This window comes from Geotrypetes seraphini, chromosome 5, assembly GCF_902459505.1.
Source record: "Geotrypetes seraphini chromosome 5, aGeoSer1.1, whole genome shotgun sequence".
In the NCBI taxonomy this organism is placed as follows: domain Eukaryota; kingdom Metazoa; phylum Chordata; class Amphibia; order Gymnophiona; family Dermophiidae; genus Geotrypetes; species Geotrypetes seraphini.
This window is the reverse complement of record NC_047088.1, coordinates 126,975,581-126,992,686: the sequence shown is the minus strand read 5'-3', so window position 1 is coordinate 126,992,686 and position 17,106 is coordinate 126,975,581. Positions and strand designations below refer to the sequence as shown.

At 48.6% G+C, this 17,106-nt stretch overlaps 1 protein-coding gene across 1 annotated transcript in view; it reads right to left on the bottom strand.

Moving 5' to 3' along the window:
* LOC117360389 (TRAF3-interacting protein 1-like) overlaps positions 1-17,106 on the bottom strand; it is a gene marked incomplete at its 3' end in the record, with an annotated part of 741,717 nt that overhangs the window by 85,717 nt on the left and 638,894 nt on the right. Inside the window, exon 12 of the mRNA XM_033944098.1 lies at positions 12,809-12,882. Within this exon, the coding sequence (XP_033799989.1) occupies positions 12,809-12,882 (74 nt within the window). The remainder of the gene's footprint in view (positions 1-12,808; positions 12,883-17,106) is intronic.

The window sequence follows — 17,106 nt, the reverse complement described above, 5'->3', positions numbered from 1 at the left end:
GACTGTGGTGATAATCCACGTCGGAACGAATGATGTGAGCCGGAGGAACTTCAGCATGGCCACACAGGGTCCTGGGACGAAAGCTGAAGCGGAGTACCCGGAGGATAGCATTCTCAGAGATCCTGCCTGTACTGAGAGCAGATGCAAAGAGGCAGGCAGACCTCCAGGCTGTGAATGCATGGTTGAGGAGATGGTGCCAGGAGGAGGGCTTCCACTTTGTAAGGAACTGGACGTCCTTCTGGGGAAAGAGGAAGCTCTACCGGCGGGACGACCTGCACCTGAGCACAGCGGGAACTAGACTACTGGCAGCCAATGTGAGGAAGGAGATCGAGAGGGCTTTAAACTGAGGAGAGGGGGAAAGCCGACAGCTGATCTGATGTTGACGCTTCGGACAACAGTATCCAGAACAGATGCTGAACGGGCTGACTACAAGGAGGAAGTAGAGGGACCGGTGGATCTTATGATCAGACAGCGAGGGAAACATCAGGTAAAGGGAGCTTGCTGGGAGGAGACTAAGGGGCATGGAGACACAGGGGGACTGGGTGGCACGAGGGCGAAAGCTGAGGGCAATATAGGGGTGCCACAAGGCGAGGGGGATCAAACAGAGGCTCAAGGGATGAAAGCCCAGGAGGGGGCCGGTAGGGCTAGAAAACCCAGAGGAAAAGCGGGGAAGTGGGGTGGCGGGAATGTGGGGAAGCCGAAAGCTACGAGGGTAAAGGCTGAAGGCAAAACAGAAGCACAGGGAACAGGAGAACTGCCTGGAATTCAAGGGGAGGCGGACCAGGTAAATGCGGAGGTGGAGGAAAAACGACGGGACCTGCGGTGTTTATACGCAAATGTAAGAAGCCTCATGGCCAAGATGGGTGAACTAGAAGTCGTGGCCAAGGGGGAGGACCTGGATATAATTGGAATTACAGAAACCTGGTGGACGGAGGAGAAAGCAATGTTACTTACCGTAACAGTTGTTATCCAGGTACAGCAGGCAGCTATTCTAACTAGTGGGTGATGTCATCCGACAGAGCCCCGATACGGTCATCTTGCAAGCATGTCTTGCTTGAAGAAACTCAGAAGTTTCGAGATGCCCGCACCGCGCATGCGCCAGTGCCTTCCCGCCCGATGCTCCGGGCATGTCTCCTCAGTTCAGGTAGCTAGCAGAGAAGCCAACCCAGGGGAGGTGGGTGGGACGTGAGAATAGCTGCCTGCTGTCCCTGGATAACAACTGTTACGGTAAGTAACACTGCTTTATCCCAGGACAAGCAGGCAGGTATTCTCACTAGTGGGTGACCTCCAAGCTAACCTCAATGGGATGGAGGGAGAGTTGGCAACTTAGGAGAATAAATTTTGTAACACTGTTTGGCCAAACTGTCCATCCCTTCTGGAGAAAGTATCCAGACAATAATGAGAGGTGAATGTATGAACCGAGGACCAAGTGGCAGCCTTACAAATCTCCTCAATCGGTGTCGATCTGAGGAAGGCTACAGAGGCTGCCATTGCTCTGACCTTATGGGCTGTGACCTTACAGGGAAGGGGTAATCCAGCCTGGGCATAGCAGAAAGAGATACAAGCCGCCATCCAGTTGGAGATGGTGCGCTTCGATACAGGTCGTCCCAACTTGTTTGGATCAAAGGAGACGAAAAGTTGAGGAGCCGTTCTGTGTGGTTTGGTGCGATCCAAGTAGAAAGCCAAAGCACGTTTACAGTCCAGAGTGTGCAGAGCTGATTCTCCAGGATGAGAATGAGGCTTTGGAAAAAATACTGGAAGCACGATGGATTGATTGAGATGAAATTCAGAAACCATCTTAGGCAGGAATTTCGGATGAGTGCGGAGGACCACCTTGTCATGATGGAAAACAATGAAAGGTGGGTCTGCCACCAAGGCCTGAAGCTCACTGATCCTGCGAGCAGATGTGAGGGCCACCAGAAAAACCACTTTCCAAGTGAGAAACTTTAGTGGAGCCTTGCTCAGAGGCTCAAAAGGAGGTTTCATAAGCTGAGAAAGGACAACATTTAGATCCCAAACCACTGGAGGCAGTTTGAGAGGAGGATTGACATGAAAAAGTCCTTTCATAAATCTGGAAACCACAGGATGAGAAGAGAGAGGTTTCCCTTGTAGAGGCTGATGGAAAGCCGCAATAGCACTCAGGTGGACTCGTATAGATGTCGACTTGAGACCGGACTGAGACAGGTGTAGAAGACAATCCAACACAGAGGATAGGGAGGCTCGTTGAGGCTCCTTAGAATTGGAAATACACCATGAAGAAAATCTAGTCCATTTCTGGGAATAGCATTGACGAGTAGCAGGCTTCCTGGAAGCCTCCAAGACATCCCTCACCGCCTGGGAGTTATGTTGAGAGGAACCAAACTGTCAGGTGGAGAGACTGCAGGTTGGGATGAAGTAGAGATCCCTGATGCTGAGTAAGCAATGAAGGAAACACTGGAAGAAGGAATGGCTCCCTGCTGCTGAGTTGAAGTAGAAGGGAGAACCAAAGTTGCCTGGGCCACCGAGGAGCTATTAGAATCATGGTGGCTTGGTCTGATTTCAACTTGACCAGAGTCTTCTGAATGAGAGGAAATGGAGGACATGCATACAGAAATCGATTCCCCCAATCCAGCAGAAAGGCATCTGCCTCGAGTCGATGAGGAGTGTAGATCCTGGAGCAAAACTGAGGCAGCTTGAAGTTGTGGGGGGCCGCAAAGAGGTCTATTTGAGGCGTCCCCCAATGTGCAAATATCTGATGAAGGGGGTTGGAATGGAGAGTCCATTCGTGAGGCTGGAGGAGACGACTCAAGTTGTCTGCCAAGACATTGTCCTTCCCCTGAATGTAGACAGCCTTGAGGAAGGCATTGTGGCGAACAGCCCAATCCCAGACTCTGAGAGCTTCCTGGCAGAGGGAGGCCGATCCCGTGCCCCCCTGCTTGTTCACATAATACATGGCGACCTGGTTAATACAGGACCACCATGTCGTGAAGCAGATGTTGAAAAGCTTGAAGAGCATAGAAGATGGCTCTGAGCTCCAGAAGATTGATCTGATGGAGGCGGTCCGCACTGGTCCAGAATCCCTGAGTGCGAAGCCCATCCAGATGAGCCCCCCAGGCATAGGTCGAGGAATCGGTTGTAAGAATCTTCTGATGAGGAGGAGTGTGAAACAGCAAACCTCTGGATAGATTCGAAGAGGTCATCCACCAAAGTAGAGACTGCCGAAGAGCAGGAGTGACTATGATGTGTCGAGTCAACGGGTCTGACACTTGAGTCCATTGAGAAGCTAGGGTCCACTGAGGAATTCTGAGATGGAGCCTGGCAAAGGGTGTCGCATGAACTGTAGAGGCCATGTGGCCCAGGAGGACCATCATGTGTCTCGCTGAGATGGACTGGCAAGAAGACACAGACTGGCAGAGACGAAGAAGAGCATCCATGCGCTGAGGAGGAAGGAATGCTCGAAGCTGAATGGTGTCCAGTACCGCCCCAATGAAGGGAAGGGACTGGGTAGGCTGCAGATGAGATTTGGGAAAATTGATCTCGAAGCCCAGGCTCTGCAGGAAGCAGATCGTTGTCAAGGTCGCCGAAATGACCCTTGGAGCTGACGGGGCCTTGATGAGCCAGTCGTCGAGGTATGGAAATACCTGAAGACCCCTGTTCCGGAGTGCAGCGGCCACCACCACCAGACACTTCGTGAAGACTCTGGGAGACGAGGACAGGCCGAATGGAAGCACCCGATACTGCAGATGTCCCACCCGAAATCTGAGGAACTTGCAGGAGGCCGGATGAATGGGAATTTGAGTGTAGGCCTTCTGGAGATCCAGAGAGCATAACCAGTCGTTCTGCTCGAGGAGAGGGTAGAGAGAAGCAAGTGTCAGCATGCGAAACCTCTCTCTGACTAGGAATTTGTTGAGGGCCCTGAGGTCCAAAATGGGTCGCAGGTCACCCGTCTTCTTCGGAACAAGGAAGTACCGGGAATAAAACCCCTGGTTCAGTTGGTCCGTCGGGACCGGCTCTACGGCACGAAGCCGGAGCAAAGCCGGAGCTTCCTGAAGAAGAAGGGCGGTCTGAGTCAAGTTGGAAGGATACTCTCTTGGAGGGTGGTCCGGAGGGACCCGATGGAAATGAAGGGAGTATCCTTCCTTGATGATAGTAAGGACCCAGAGGTCGGTTGTTATGGCCTCCCAGCGATGATAAAAATGATGGAGGCGCCCTCCGATGGGAAAAACAGGGGAAGGCAGAACGAGGTTGGTTATGCCCTCGACGAGACAGTCAAAAAGGCTGAGTGGTCTTAGGGACAGCAGGCGACTGAGACTTAGGCTGACCCTTCTGGGGAGACTGACGCTTCGCCGGTTGCCTCGCAGGTGGAGTTTGCCTCGGCTGATAACGCCTCTGATAAATCAACGGCGGACGAGAGGGTCGAGACTGCTGAGGCTTAGGCTTCGGCCGAAGGATAGATTGGAAGGACTTTTCGTGGTCAGACAACTTCTTCGTGACAGTCTCGATGGATTCGTCAAAAAGATCCGCCCCAGCACACGGGACGTTCGCCAGGTGGTCCTGAAGATTCGGGTCCATATCAATGGTCCGCAACCAGGCCAACCGGCGCATCGCCACCGAGCAGGCCGCCGCTCGGGCGGAGAGCTCGAACGCATCATAGGCAGATTGCATTAACTGAAGCCGAAGTTGGGACAGCGAAGCAACCACTTCCTCAAACTCAAACCTAGCCTGGGACTCGCTGTACGGTGTGAACTTCCGAAGCACAGGTAGAAAAAATTCCAAGTAGGCTGCAAAGTGGAAATTGTAATTCAGGACTCGAGACGCCATCATCGAATTCTGATAGATGCGTTGACCAAACTTATCCATGGTTCTGCCCTCGCAGCCCGGAGGCACTGAAGCATAGACCTGGCCAGGATGAGACCGCTTGAGCGAGGATTCGACCAGGAGGGACTGGTGAGAAAGCTGAGGACCCTCGAAGCCTTTATGATGCACCGTGCGGTACCGTACATCCAATTGCCAGGGACCGCAGGGATAGAGTAAGGAGACTCGAAGCATCGTATGAAGGTCTGGTCAAGGAGCTTGTGCAGGGGAAGCCGCAAGGACTCTGCCGGAGGACGAGGCAAGTGCATGGTATCGAGGTACTCTTTGGAATATCGAGATCCAGCATCGAGAGTAATGTCCATGTCATCCGCCATCTGCCTGAGGAACGATGAAAAGGACAGTTGGTCTGCCGTCGCCGGTCTTCGAGACGGACTAGAAGAAGAAGAAGCTTCAGGCTCCAGAGAGGCCTGCGAGCAACAGGACGAGTAGAAAACCTCGGGGTCCTCGAACTCCGGGCCCGGAGGAGGAGACCCAGTCGAAGCAGCATACCCCAACCGAGGCAATTTCTTCTGAGGCGAGATGGTCGAGTGTCGAGAGGAATGCTTCGAAGAATGTCTGGATCGATGCCCCTCCCGATGCCTGGAAGGGGATCGAGCCCGTCTGTGAGAAACTGGGTCAGACGCCTCCAAGGAATAGATTGGACTCGATGCCGTCGATCGCACAGGCGGAAGAGTCGGAGGCTCCCCCGACGCCGCCCAGATTTGATAGGGGGTTCGGAAGAACTCGTCCTGCTTCCTGCTATGCCCAGGACTGGGTGGCCCCAAAGGTGGACGCCACACTGAGTCATGGGGCGGAGTAATCGGTTCCAAGGGAGGCAGGTCACTAAACGAGGCTTTCCTCGAGGGGATGGGCTCCAAGGGAGGCATATCACTAAGGGAGGCCCTCCTCGAGGAAATCGGTTCCAAAGGAGGTACAGCGCTAACGGAGGACCTCCTCGAGGACCCGGACACCGCTCGCCGCTCCTCCTCGCCGAGTAACGAGGTAGTGCGGCGAGGAGGAGGAGGAGGGGGCGGACCGCCCCTCGAAGCCGAAGCTGGAAGGTCACCCTGGATGGTGGCAATCAGCCGAGGCCCCATGGTCTGCATGAGCTCCACGAACTGAGCCTCCAGGATGGACCGCAACGAAGCCGATATGGAGGGATCCGCACCAAAAGGGGGCCCTTCCGCACGGTCTCCGCGTTCTTTGGGTGCTACGTGCTTCTGCTTGCCAGTCTTCGGCACCTTGAGCACCACCGGAGGAACTGTCGGGGTCGATACCTGCTCCGAGGAGACGGATGAAGGCATCGGCGCCGAAGCCGGGGCCGAAACCGGTGTGAACGACGCCGGTTTCAGGAGGCCCAAAGCAGCCGGGGAGGCAGAGGGCTTCGCAGAAGGAGTCGAAGCACCTGTCGATGTCGATGTCGAAGCTGCAGGATCCGATGAAGCTTCCATCTTGAACATGGACTCCCACAGCAGACAGCGACGCTTAAACGCTCTCGCCGTCAGAGTGGAGCAAGGCCGGCACGATTTCGGGAAGTGATCCGGTCCCAGACACTGTAAGCAGCGTTGATGAGGGTCCGTGAGCGAAATCGCGCGCTGGCACTTGCTACACTTTTTAAAACCGGTGATCGGCCGGGACATAGGCCGGAAAAGCTCCGCCGCAAGGTCGAAGGCGCGGGGCCCCAGCCACGCGGCCGACCCGGTATCGGAAGGTAAACATTTTTTTTTTTTGAAAAAGAAATCAAAGAAAGAAAGAAATGCACAGGAGAGCCAAAAGAACTCAACCCGCGGCAAAATAGAAGGCAAAAAAGAGATTCAATGGGTGCAAATTGAAGATAGACTTCTCAGCTCCGCGGAAGAAAAAGAACTGAGGAAACACGCCCGGAGCATCGGGCGGGAAGGCACTGGCGCATGCGCGGTGCGGGCATCTCGAAACTTCTGAGTTTCTTCAAGCAAGACATGCTTGCAAGATGTCCGCATCGGGGCTCTGTCGGATGACATCACCCACTAGTGAGAATACCTGCCTGCTTGTCCTGGGATAATCAATGGGATGTGGCGCTGCTGGGGTACAAGCTCTATAGGAGGGACAGGACCCACAAGAAGGGGGGAGGCATAGCACTATATATAAAGGACTCTATCTACTCGGTCGGGATGGATATGGCAATGAAGGCAGAGGGGCTGGAATCGCTATGGATCAAATTGCTGGGAAACAAGGGTGCAGGCATAAAGCTGGGGCTGTACTATCGCCCACCTGGTATGCCAGAAGGAGTCAGACACGACTTGGAAGCTGAACTGAGACAGGAATGCAGGACTGGAAGTTTAACAGTGATGGGGGACTTCAACTACCCGGGGATAGACTGGAGTACGGGTCACTCCAACTGCACTAGGGAAACAGGATTTGTAGAAGCTGTGAGGGACTGCTTCATGGAGCAAATAGTCATGGAACCAACGTGTGGGGGTGCTACTCTTGACCTCATCCTAAATGGATTAGAGGGGCCTGCAAGAGGGGTAGAAGTGGGAGGACCACTAGGCAACAGCGACCACAACGCGATCATATTCACATTAGAAAGGGGGACACCCATAGTAAGGAGGACTGCAACAACTGCACTTAACTTCAGGAAAGGGAACTATGTTGCTATGAGGGAAATGGTGGGGAGGAAGCTCAGAAACATCTTTAAGATGGAGACTGTAGGAAGCGCCTGGACCCTATTCAGGGACACCCTGCAGGAAGCACAAAGAACGTACGTCCCCAGTTTCAGGAAAGGCTGCAAGAACAAGCAGTCAAAGGACCCGGTTTGGATGTCAACTGAAGCAAAGAGGGCAATAAATGACAAAAAAGTATCCTTCCGGAGATGGAAAAAGGACCCAACGGAGGAAAATCACCAGACGCACAGGAAATGCCAAAAGGAATGCCACCGAGAGATTAGAAAAGCAAAAGGGAAATATGAAGAGGGGCTGGCCAGGGAGGCGAAAAACTTCAAAGCATTCTTCAGTTACGTAAAGGGGAAGCGACCAGTGAGAGAGAAGGTGGGGCCGTTGGACGATGGGGATAGGAAGGGAGTGATAAAGGAGGATAAAGAGGTAGCTGAGAGGTTGAACACGTTCTTCTCGTCGGTCTTCACGAGAGAAGACACATCTAATATACCGGACTCAGAGGAGCTCATGAGTGGGGAACAGGCCGAAAAATTGGAGCACATAGAGGTAAGTAAGGAGGATGTCCTCAAACAGATAGACAGGTTAATATGCGGCAAATCACCGGGCCCGGACGGGATCCACCCAAGGGTTCTGAAGGAACTAAGACAAGAAATAGCGGGCACAATCCAGCATGTTTGCAACCTATCCTTGAAAACTGGAGAGGTACCAGAGGACTGGAAATTGGCGAATGTCACACCTATCTTCAAGAAGGTGTGACCTTCAAGAAGGGGTGACCCCGGGAACTACAGGCCGGTGAGCCTGACTTCAATTATAGGGAAGATGGTGGAAGCTATGATCAAGGACGGCATTTGCGAGCACATCGAGAGAAATGGCCTACTGAGAACAAGCCAGCACGGATTCTGTAAGGGAAGGTCATGCTTAACGAACCTTCTGTACTTCTTTGAGGGAATAAGCAGTCGGGTGGACAATGGGGAACCCATAGACATCATTTACCTCGATTTTCAAAAGGCTTTCGACAAGGTGCCACATGAAAGGCTGCTTAGGAAGCTGTGGAACCACGGGGTGGGAGGGGATGTGCACAGATGGATCAAGCACTGGTTGTCGGGTAGACTGCAGAGGGTCGGAGTAAAGGGCCAATATTCTGACTGGCGGAGAGTCACGAGCGGTGTGCCACAGGGATCGGTGCTGGGGACGTTACTCTTCAACATATTTATCAATGACCTGGAAAAAGAGGCAAAGTGCGAGGTTATAAAATTCGCAGATGATACCAAACTGTGCGGCAGAGTTAGGTCCAGGGAGGAGTGTGAGGACCTGCAAAGGGACCTGGACAAGCTGGAAGACTGGGCAAACAAATGGCAAATGCGCTTTAACATGGAAAAATGCAAGGTCATGCATATAGGGAAAAAGAACCCGTTGTTCAACTAAAAATTGGGGGGGGGGGGCATTGTTGGGAGACAGCAGACTTGAGAGAGACTTGGGTGTGCTGGTGGATGCATCACTGAAGCCATCTGCACAGTGCGCAGCAGCCTCGAAAAAAGCCAACAGGATGCTGGGCATCATAAAGAGGGGCATAACAACCAGGACACGGGAAGTCATCAAGCCATTGTATCGAGCGATGGTGCGTCCACATCTGGAATACTGCGTTCAGTATTGGTCGCCGTACCTCAAGAAGGACATGGCGGTACTTGAGAGAGTCCAAAGGAGAGCAACGAAACTGGTAAGAGGGCTGGAACACTGCCCATACGCTGAGAGGTTGGATAGGCTGGGGCTCTTCTCTCTGAAAAAAAGGAGGCTCAGTGGAGATATGATAGAGACCTTCAAGATCATGAGGGGCATAGAGAGGGTGGATAGGGACAGATTCTTCAGACTGAAGGGGACAACAGGTACGAGGGGGCATTCAGAGAAACTGAAGGGAGATAGGTTCAAAACAAATGTAAGGAAGTTTTTTTTCACCCAAAGGGTCGTGGACACTTGGAATGCGCTACCGGAGGAAGTGATCAGGCAGAGTACGGTCCAGGGATTCAAACAGGGATTGGACGGATTCCTGAGGGATAAAGGGATCGTGGGATACTGAGAGAGGTATCCAGGTAAAAAGTATAGAAACCCAACCAGGTCGTGCATATGCAAGACCGGAGGGTTAGGACTTCGATGGGAAGATAGGACTTAAATGGGAAACCAAGGTGGCAAGGGTGATTCAGACAGGTCGTGACCTGTTTGGGCCGCCGCGGGAGCGGACTGCTGGGCAGGATGGACCTATGGTCTGACCCGGCGGAGGCACTGCTTATGTTCTAGTACGCTTGTTTCTAATGTTTCACGGTCAGCATGAATCCATTGCTTAAATTCTATTGATTCTTCTGGATCTAAATCCTTGAATATTTCTTCCAGGTATGCTGTTAGTTCTTCTTCACCAGGGCAGTTTTGACATCGTTGTAGCATACAGTCCTTGACATTTAGGTCGCACACAGTTTTTTCCATAAGAACTTTGTAGTTCTCTTTGACATTGGCGCCTTGTAGCATGAGCTTTACATTTTGATGTATCGTGCAGACACACACGGAGTGTGCACCTGATGCACCAACGGTTACACACCACTTAGGCCTGAGCTCACATAATTTGGAAAAACCAATTTCAGTTCCGTATTTGTTACAGTACGCCACGTACAGCTCTTTTAAATTACACAACAGCAGCCACTTTTGCTTTTGTACTTTTAAACCATTGAGGCGGACTGAAATGCAATCTTTTTTGCCAGGACATATTCTGTTGAATTCATCGTCTTCGTAAAAATCTTGAACTCTATTTGCAATTTCTTTTGGAAGGGACTTGCCAATTTTTGCATCAGGTATAGAACAAATGCCTTTCTCTTTCTTTACTTTTTGGGCTGTTCTGACCATGCGCTCTGAAACGCCAAACTTCATTGCTGTTTCCTTTATTGACCAACTTTTTGGGGCCATCGTCAATAATTGAACTTTCATTGACCTGTTGGATATTGCAATTTTCGTTTTCATTTCTTCAATGAGGTCAGTGTAATCTTCACATAACTTGCATTCTACAGACTGACGAGACGGCCCAACTTCTTCAGCTGAAACTCCAGCAGCAGATGTAATCTTCTTGGCTATCACATTCTGCACACGTTCAATTTTTCGTATCACATAGCCGGCTTTATCTCTACTAGCTAACCTTCGAATTTTCAATGGAGAGGTTCCTAAAGCAGTCAAGCTTTGATCAACTGCATTGGAGATGCTGATATCAAAATCGTCTGAAGATGAAGATGCTGCAGTAGCTTCACTCATTGAAACGTATTGGGCTTTGCACCTACTGCAAAGTTTCTGACCTGGCTTGATATTTATTTTGCCATTCTAAAATCATTAGACATGGCAAGATCGACTTTTAACAATCCACTTTGAACAATGTGATTTTTCTTTTCAAATGGATTACAACACGATGTTTGCTTTAATTCGTATTTGTCGAGATACTTTGCTTTGTGGTGGAGGCAGATTTGGTCTTTATCCATCAGTTCAACTTCAGAGCGCCGAGTGATAAGCAATTTTTCATCGGTTGACAAATTATGTAAAAAAATGAGCCCACATTTTTTAGAATAAAATGTGCCGTCATGACACTTTGACAACAATTTTTGCCCAATGGCACAGTCTGGCAGAAAAGGATTATTATTAGTCGATTCGTTGGCATCCATTTTAAACTGAATTAATAATAATGTGGATCTGAAAAAGAAAACAAGTTGTAATTTGTGATCTGCATGCAACAAAATTATCACCTCAATTTCTAGTTAGGAATAATCATTAATTAAGAACACTATAATTGTACCCAAAGCTTGAGTAAAAATAAACAGGGAAAAACAGTGTGAAAAGTGACATAATTGTAAGTTGAAACGTAGGCCGTTGCCATGGTGACATCTTCCAACTTTGTCCCCCTTTTTCGGGTATTGTTAACCTGCGTTGAAAAATGAAGCCCACTTTTCTAGGGGGTTTGAAATATGCTCTTTCTAATGAGACTGATTTGAAAGAGTTTCTGAAAGGTATTTTTCTGTAAAAACAGGCTGAAAATACCCTATTTTTGGCCTTTTTATACAAATTAGCAACTTTACACTTAATTTGTAAACTAATGGAAAGAGCTTGGAGGTTGAAATTGTACTTTTGAAAACAACGTTGTACTGAGACATTATGCGCCAAATTTCGCATTTATTACTCAATTATTGTGGGAGCTAAGTAATGTCAAACTTTGACTTTTTTTGGAGCACTAATTTTTTCGGCCAAGTTTACTGTAATTCAGCCATTCACTCAGTGCGCGACAAAAATTATTATTGATAGCACTGAATAGAGCTCCAAAAGTTGTGCAGGGTAGCTAAGTTTCAGTTTTTTTGGAAACATAGCTCGTGAGATATTGTGTCTCAAAGTTGTCAGAATGTCACTGTCGTACTGTATGTCATTGCAGTATGGGGTCAAACAAATGGCTATATCTCCACGAATATTCCACAGGCGAAACTAAAACTTTACCAAAGTTTGTTTGATATATGTGGAACTTTGTGCATAAAGTTTTATCAAAATCCGTGATGGTCATGCAGGGAGCCCTTGATCACTTGACATGGAATAACCCAAGTGTTAACATAGGCTAGTCAGGCAGGTGCTCTTTTTAAAAAGTGTGGCCCTCCTGGCTACAGACTCCAAAGTTTACCCTTCTCTCAAGGGGAGCTATTCCATGACTACTAGGAACTTCTTAGAAAGTGTTGAAAAAAATATTGGATTAAATCCCAAAAAATATACTACAGAGCACATGGAGGAGAGGGAGTGCTGCCCTGAGATTTAAGGGGGAGGAGAGAAGAAAATGATTGATGTCTTCTGCAAGCAACTTGAGGTGCTTAACCCATTCGTAAGGAGTTGTATGCTGTTTGCACAGGAAATAACGTTGCACACAACTGCTTTAGCACATCGGTGCAAGAGGGCATTCACAGGGGGAGGAACATGGGCAGGGCACTATAATTTATGCCTGAAAGTGATACATTTAGTTTTGTGCATTTACACCTGCTGCTGATATTTAAGAATGCATGCCTAAATGTAGGTACATTAATGGCAACTTATGCTAGTATTCTATAATGGAAATTACATGCATAATTGCTGTTATAAAATAAGCTCACACCTCACGTAAACTGGGAGTTTAAACTGTGGTGCCCAGCTATAGAATTGCTCTCTATAAGGTTTTAGTTTGCTATAATCAACTAGTTGTTAGAAAGTTTTGTTCTCATTAAGCAATCAGTCTCTTGAAATACAGTTGAACTATAAGTGAATAAATAACTTTTATAATCAATTACCTTCTCAACAGACTTTGTTTGCTGCTGTGTCTCATATTCTTTCTTCGTTTCTAAAATCTTCTTCACAAGCCCACCTGTTGGGAATGAAACAGTTAAATAATATATAGGGCTTAAGGTATGATATGATCAGATACGTAGAAACTGTGGCTATTAAAATATAATCCGAAATGTACTTATTTATTTGGAGGGAGGCATAAGAAAATACGGAAGCCCATGCCCTGGGATTTTCTCTATAGGAATTCAGAGATAGCAGGAGATTGAGGAAGGGCTGATTGAGTAAGATGGTCCATAAGACTATGGTATAAATTCAACCTTATCAGAACGTGCCTCCATAAGTCTGAATATGTTCTACCTCATGTAGCTAAGATATGGTTAAAATATGTATTAGTATGGGACAAATTTAGGTCACTCATGGTCCTACAATATCCTCATAATGCAGCTGGCTATTCATAACAATATGGTAATGTGGTTAGAAATTGGTTGGATAGCTATTCTTTGAAGCTGTTATTGACAAGAGTTTTATTGTAATATGAATGAGCAACTTAGTACTAGTTCTACTGCAAAGTACAAAGTTAGTTTAGTGATAAATAGGCAGTTAAAAACCAAGTTTTGTCATATTTTATCTTAGGATAAAATCTAAGAAGGAATGTCAAAGCCAAGAAGCAGTGCAGAAGAATGGATGCTAGGGAAGGGCACAATCCACAAGTTCAGTGAAATGTCTTGACTGCCCTCGGTCCTAACGGCCTGGCATCATGAGGAAAGGAGGGACAGGGGAGATATGATTCAGACGTTCAAATACTTGAAGGGTATTAACTTAGAACAAAATACTCCCACCTAGCTCACTCGATGCCCAGTATCTACCACCACCTACCTCTCCCCATCTCCTACCTACTCTGCCTCCATACCTCCAAATTAGTTTCCAAGTTTCCAGTAGTTGATATACTGTATATCAGTGTTTCTCAACACGTGGTATGCGGCCTGGCCACCAATTCCCACCTGTCCGTAGAAGCAGCTGCTGGCGGGGATCCCACGTTCCTGCCCGCTGTTCCCCCTGGCTGCTGAAGCCACTTTCGGCAATCTCTGCCCATGATGCCCCCGCAGCCGACACAGTTGGAAGAAAAGTTGGACTCATGGAGGGACAGAGAGAGATGTTGACTGGGGAAGGGAATGAAGTCTGGAGGAGAGGAAGCATGCAGGAGGCAGAACGTGTTGGACTTGGAGAGAGAGTGAGAGATTTATGAGGAGGGAAGAAAAATGTCACACACAGGGGAAGGGGGAGAGGGCAAAGAGTAAAAAGTTGAACTCATGGAGGGAGAGAGAGAGATGTTGGTTGGGGGAGGGAATGAGGACTTGGAGGAGAGGAAGCATGCAGGAGGCAGAGAGAAAGATGTTGAACTGGTGGAAGGGAGGGAGAAATGTTGGATATGGCAGTAGAGGGAGTGGAAGAGATGCACCCTGATCTCTCTTTCTTTCCCCACTCCCTTTGCAGCAGGGGAGGAAATGAGAGAGAGAGGGAAACATGTTGCCAATTGGGGCGGAGGCGGAGGAGAAAGGAAGAAAAGTTGGACTCATGGAGGGACAGAGAGATGTTGGTTGTGGATGGAATGAGGTCTGGAGGAGAGGAAGCATGCAAGAGGCAGAAAGAAATATTGGATGCGTAGTCAGAAGGAAGTGCATCCAGAGACTCATGAAATCACCAGGCAGCAAAGATAGGAAAAATAATTTTATTTTCAATTTAGTGATCGAAATGCGTCAGCTTTGAGAATTTATATCTGCTGTCCATATTTTGCACTATATTTGTCTTTTTCTATAGTTGTTACTGAGGGGACATTGCATATTTTAAAGTCATCTGCCTTGACCTCTTTGGAAAAAATTGAATATAAATGATAATTTTGTTTTCTATAAATGATAATTAACATTTTCTCTGCATACAGTGTGCTTTGTTTTTTTAATTTTGTGGTTGCCTTTATGTATTAAGATTATAATGTTTGTATATGAAAAATGGATGGAAGAAATTGCATTACAATTAGTACTATTATTATGGGGGTGGGGTCTGAGGCAGAGCTTGGGCGGGGGTACTCGACTGATATTTATTAGACTTAGGGGGTACTTGGCTTGAAGAAGTTGAGAAACTCTGCTGTACATAACAAATTTTTTCTACCTCTCATCTTCAAACACTTCCCTCACAACTACTTCTAACCTACAAAAGTAAATCCCCACCCCTCATAAATATAATTTTCCTCCCTTCTGTCCTGTACACAGCAATATATATACACACACACACATATGATTTCTCCTAGTTTAAAAAATGTTTCTGTTAATTATATTTAGCTATATATTCCTAAGGCACATTAATTTATTTAAAATATCATTATAACATGGTGTATGGCCAGAGAGGAAAGGGACAAATGCACCAAAATGTGTTAAATGTATGTGATTAGGCCTGCTAAAAATAATAAGTAAAAAGAGATTATTTACTTTCCCTGGCAAGCTCTTTTCTAGTAGATAGGTGAGACATTCTAAACCAGGGCTGTCCAAGTCCGGTCATCGAGATCTACAGGCAGGCCAGGTGTTCAGGGTATACACAATGAACATGCATATGAGAAATTTGCATACCAAGAAGGCAGTGCAGGCAAATCTCTCTCGTGCATATTTATTGTGGATATCCTCAACACCTGGCCTGCCAGTAGATATCGAGGAACGGACTTGGGCAGCCCTGTTCTAGACCATAGGGTTATTTCCACCTCACTCGCATGAGCTACAGAAGAAATCAATTCCAGCTTTTTCACTCTGCCTGCCAGTAGAGGTTTGCACTGGAACTGGTATCATGGGAATCCTGCGGGGATCCCACAGGTATTCCTCCTTTGTCAATAGGAATTCCATGGGACCCCTCCAAGGCCCACGGGACTTCCACGGGGATTGAACTGGGGTTCTTATCTTCCCGACTCGAGGACTACCTTATTTCAGTTCCAGCGCTGCGCTGAGCTCCGAGTTCCGATGAATCAGCAGCATGTCACGTAGGTATGGAGCTCATCATGTAGGCAGTAAGCTCAGCACAGGCACACATTGGTTCAGCTGCAGCACAACAGGCCAATCACAAATGAACTCAGAGTTCTAAGGTCATTTGTGATTGGCCCATTGTGCTGCAGCTGAACCAATGTGTGCCTGTGCTGAGCTTACTGCCTATGTGATGAGCTCCAGAGGAGGGAGAGCCGGTGACTGAGTTGCTGCTTTTGGGGAGCTTCACTTTCCGTTGCCTTTGTGCAGCCGCCCGAGCAAGGAGTGGGATGTGGCTCCCAGCTGTGTTCTGCCCTGCCCCGCCCCGCCCCCACCTGAACTGGCCAAAGTTGCACGGGGTAAGTGTGGGCACTGGGTCTAGAGAAGGGAAGGACCTCGGAGGCCGGGCCAGGCCAGAACCTTGCACCTTCCCCTCCTTGGCTCCCCGCTGCCATGGTGAAGGTGGCTGCAGATCCTGGGGTGATTGTCTGGGAGAGGGCCAGACAGCCTCCCACTGCCAGACCACTTGGCAGGAGCTGGCTGGTGCTGCTGAGTCTGGTTAGTGGGGGTGGGGGAGGGGGAAAGGCTTGGTGGATGCTGGGATTTGGCATGCATGTGACAGGTGGGGGAGGAAAGAGAGGAGTCAATTTAGCCCACAGGTTAGGCAGGGGTGGGCTTGGGATTGTGGGGGACAGCTAGGGGGAAAGGAGAGGGAAGTGACAGGCAGGCCAGGGTGAGGAGAAGAAAGAGTGAGAACTATCATGAAGGGAGAGAGTGAGGTGACAGGGAGAGAAGGGGGGCACAAGATAGCAAAGGCAAGTAAGCAGGCAGTATGGCTAATATGAGAACTAGCAAAAGGGACAGGTGATGACCATCATGAGGGGTAGGGAGAATGAGGCAATGGTGACATGGAGCATGGGATGACAGGTGGCTAGAGAATAAGGTGGCAAACAGGCCAGCCAAAGTGATAGCCTGCCACCTTGGGCAGAGAGAGAGGTAGGGAGAGTAAAGTGGAAAGCTGGATGGGGTGAAGGGGAAGGGGGAGAATCTGGTGACAGAAACAGGCATAAGGGGGTACAGAGATGATTGTGCATATTTCTGTTCTTCCTCAGGGTCTTTCCCTCTCTGTCTGCACCTTCCATAGTCCAACATTTGCCCCCCTCTCTTCTGCCTCCCCTTTGTTTCAGGTTTCTCCTTCTCTCTATCTTCCTTCTGCAAACATTTTGAGTCCTCCCACCTTTGGTTCAGGTCTTTGTCTCTTGCACTCTGTCTTTGTCTCTCTCACTCTGTCTTCCCCCTCC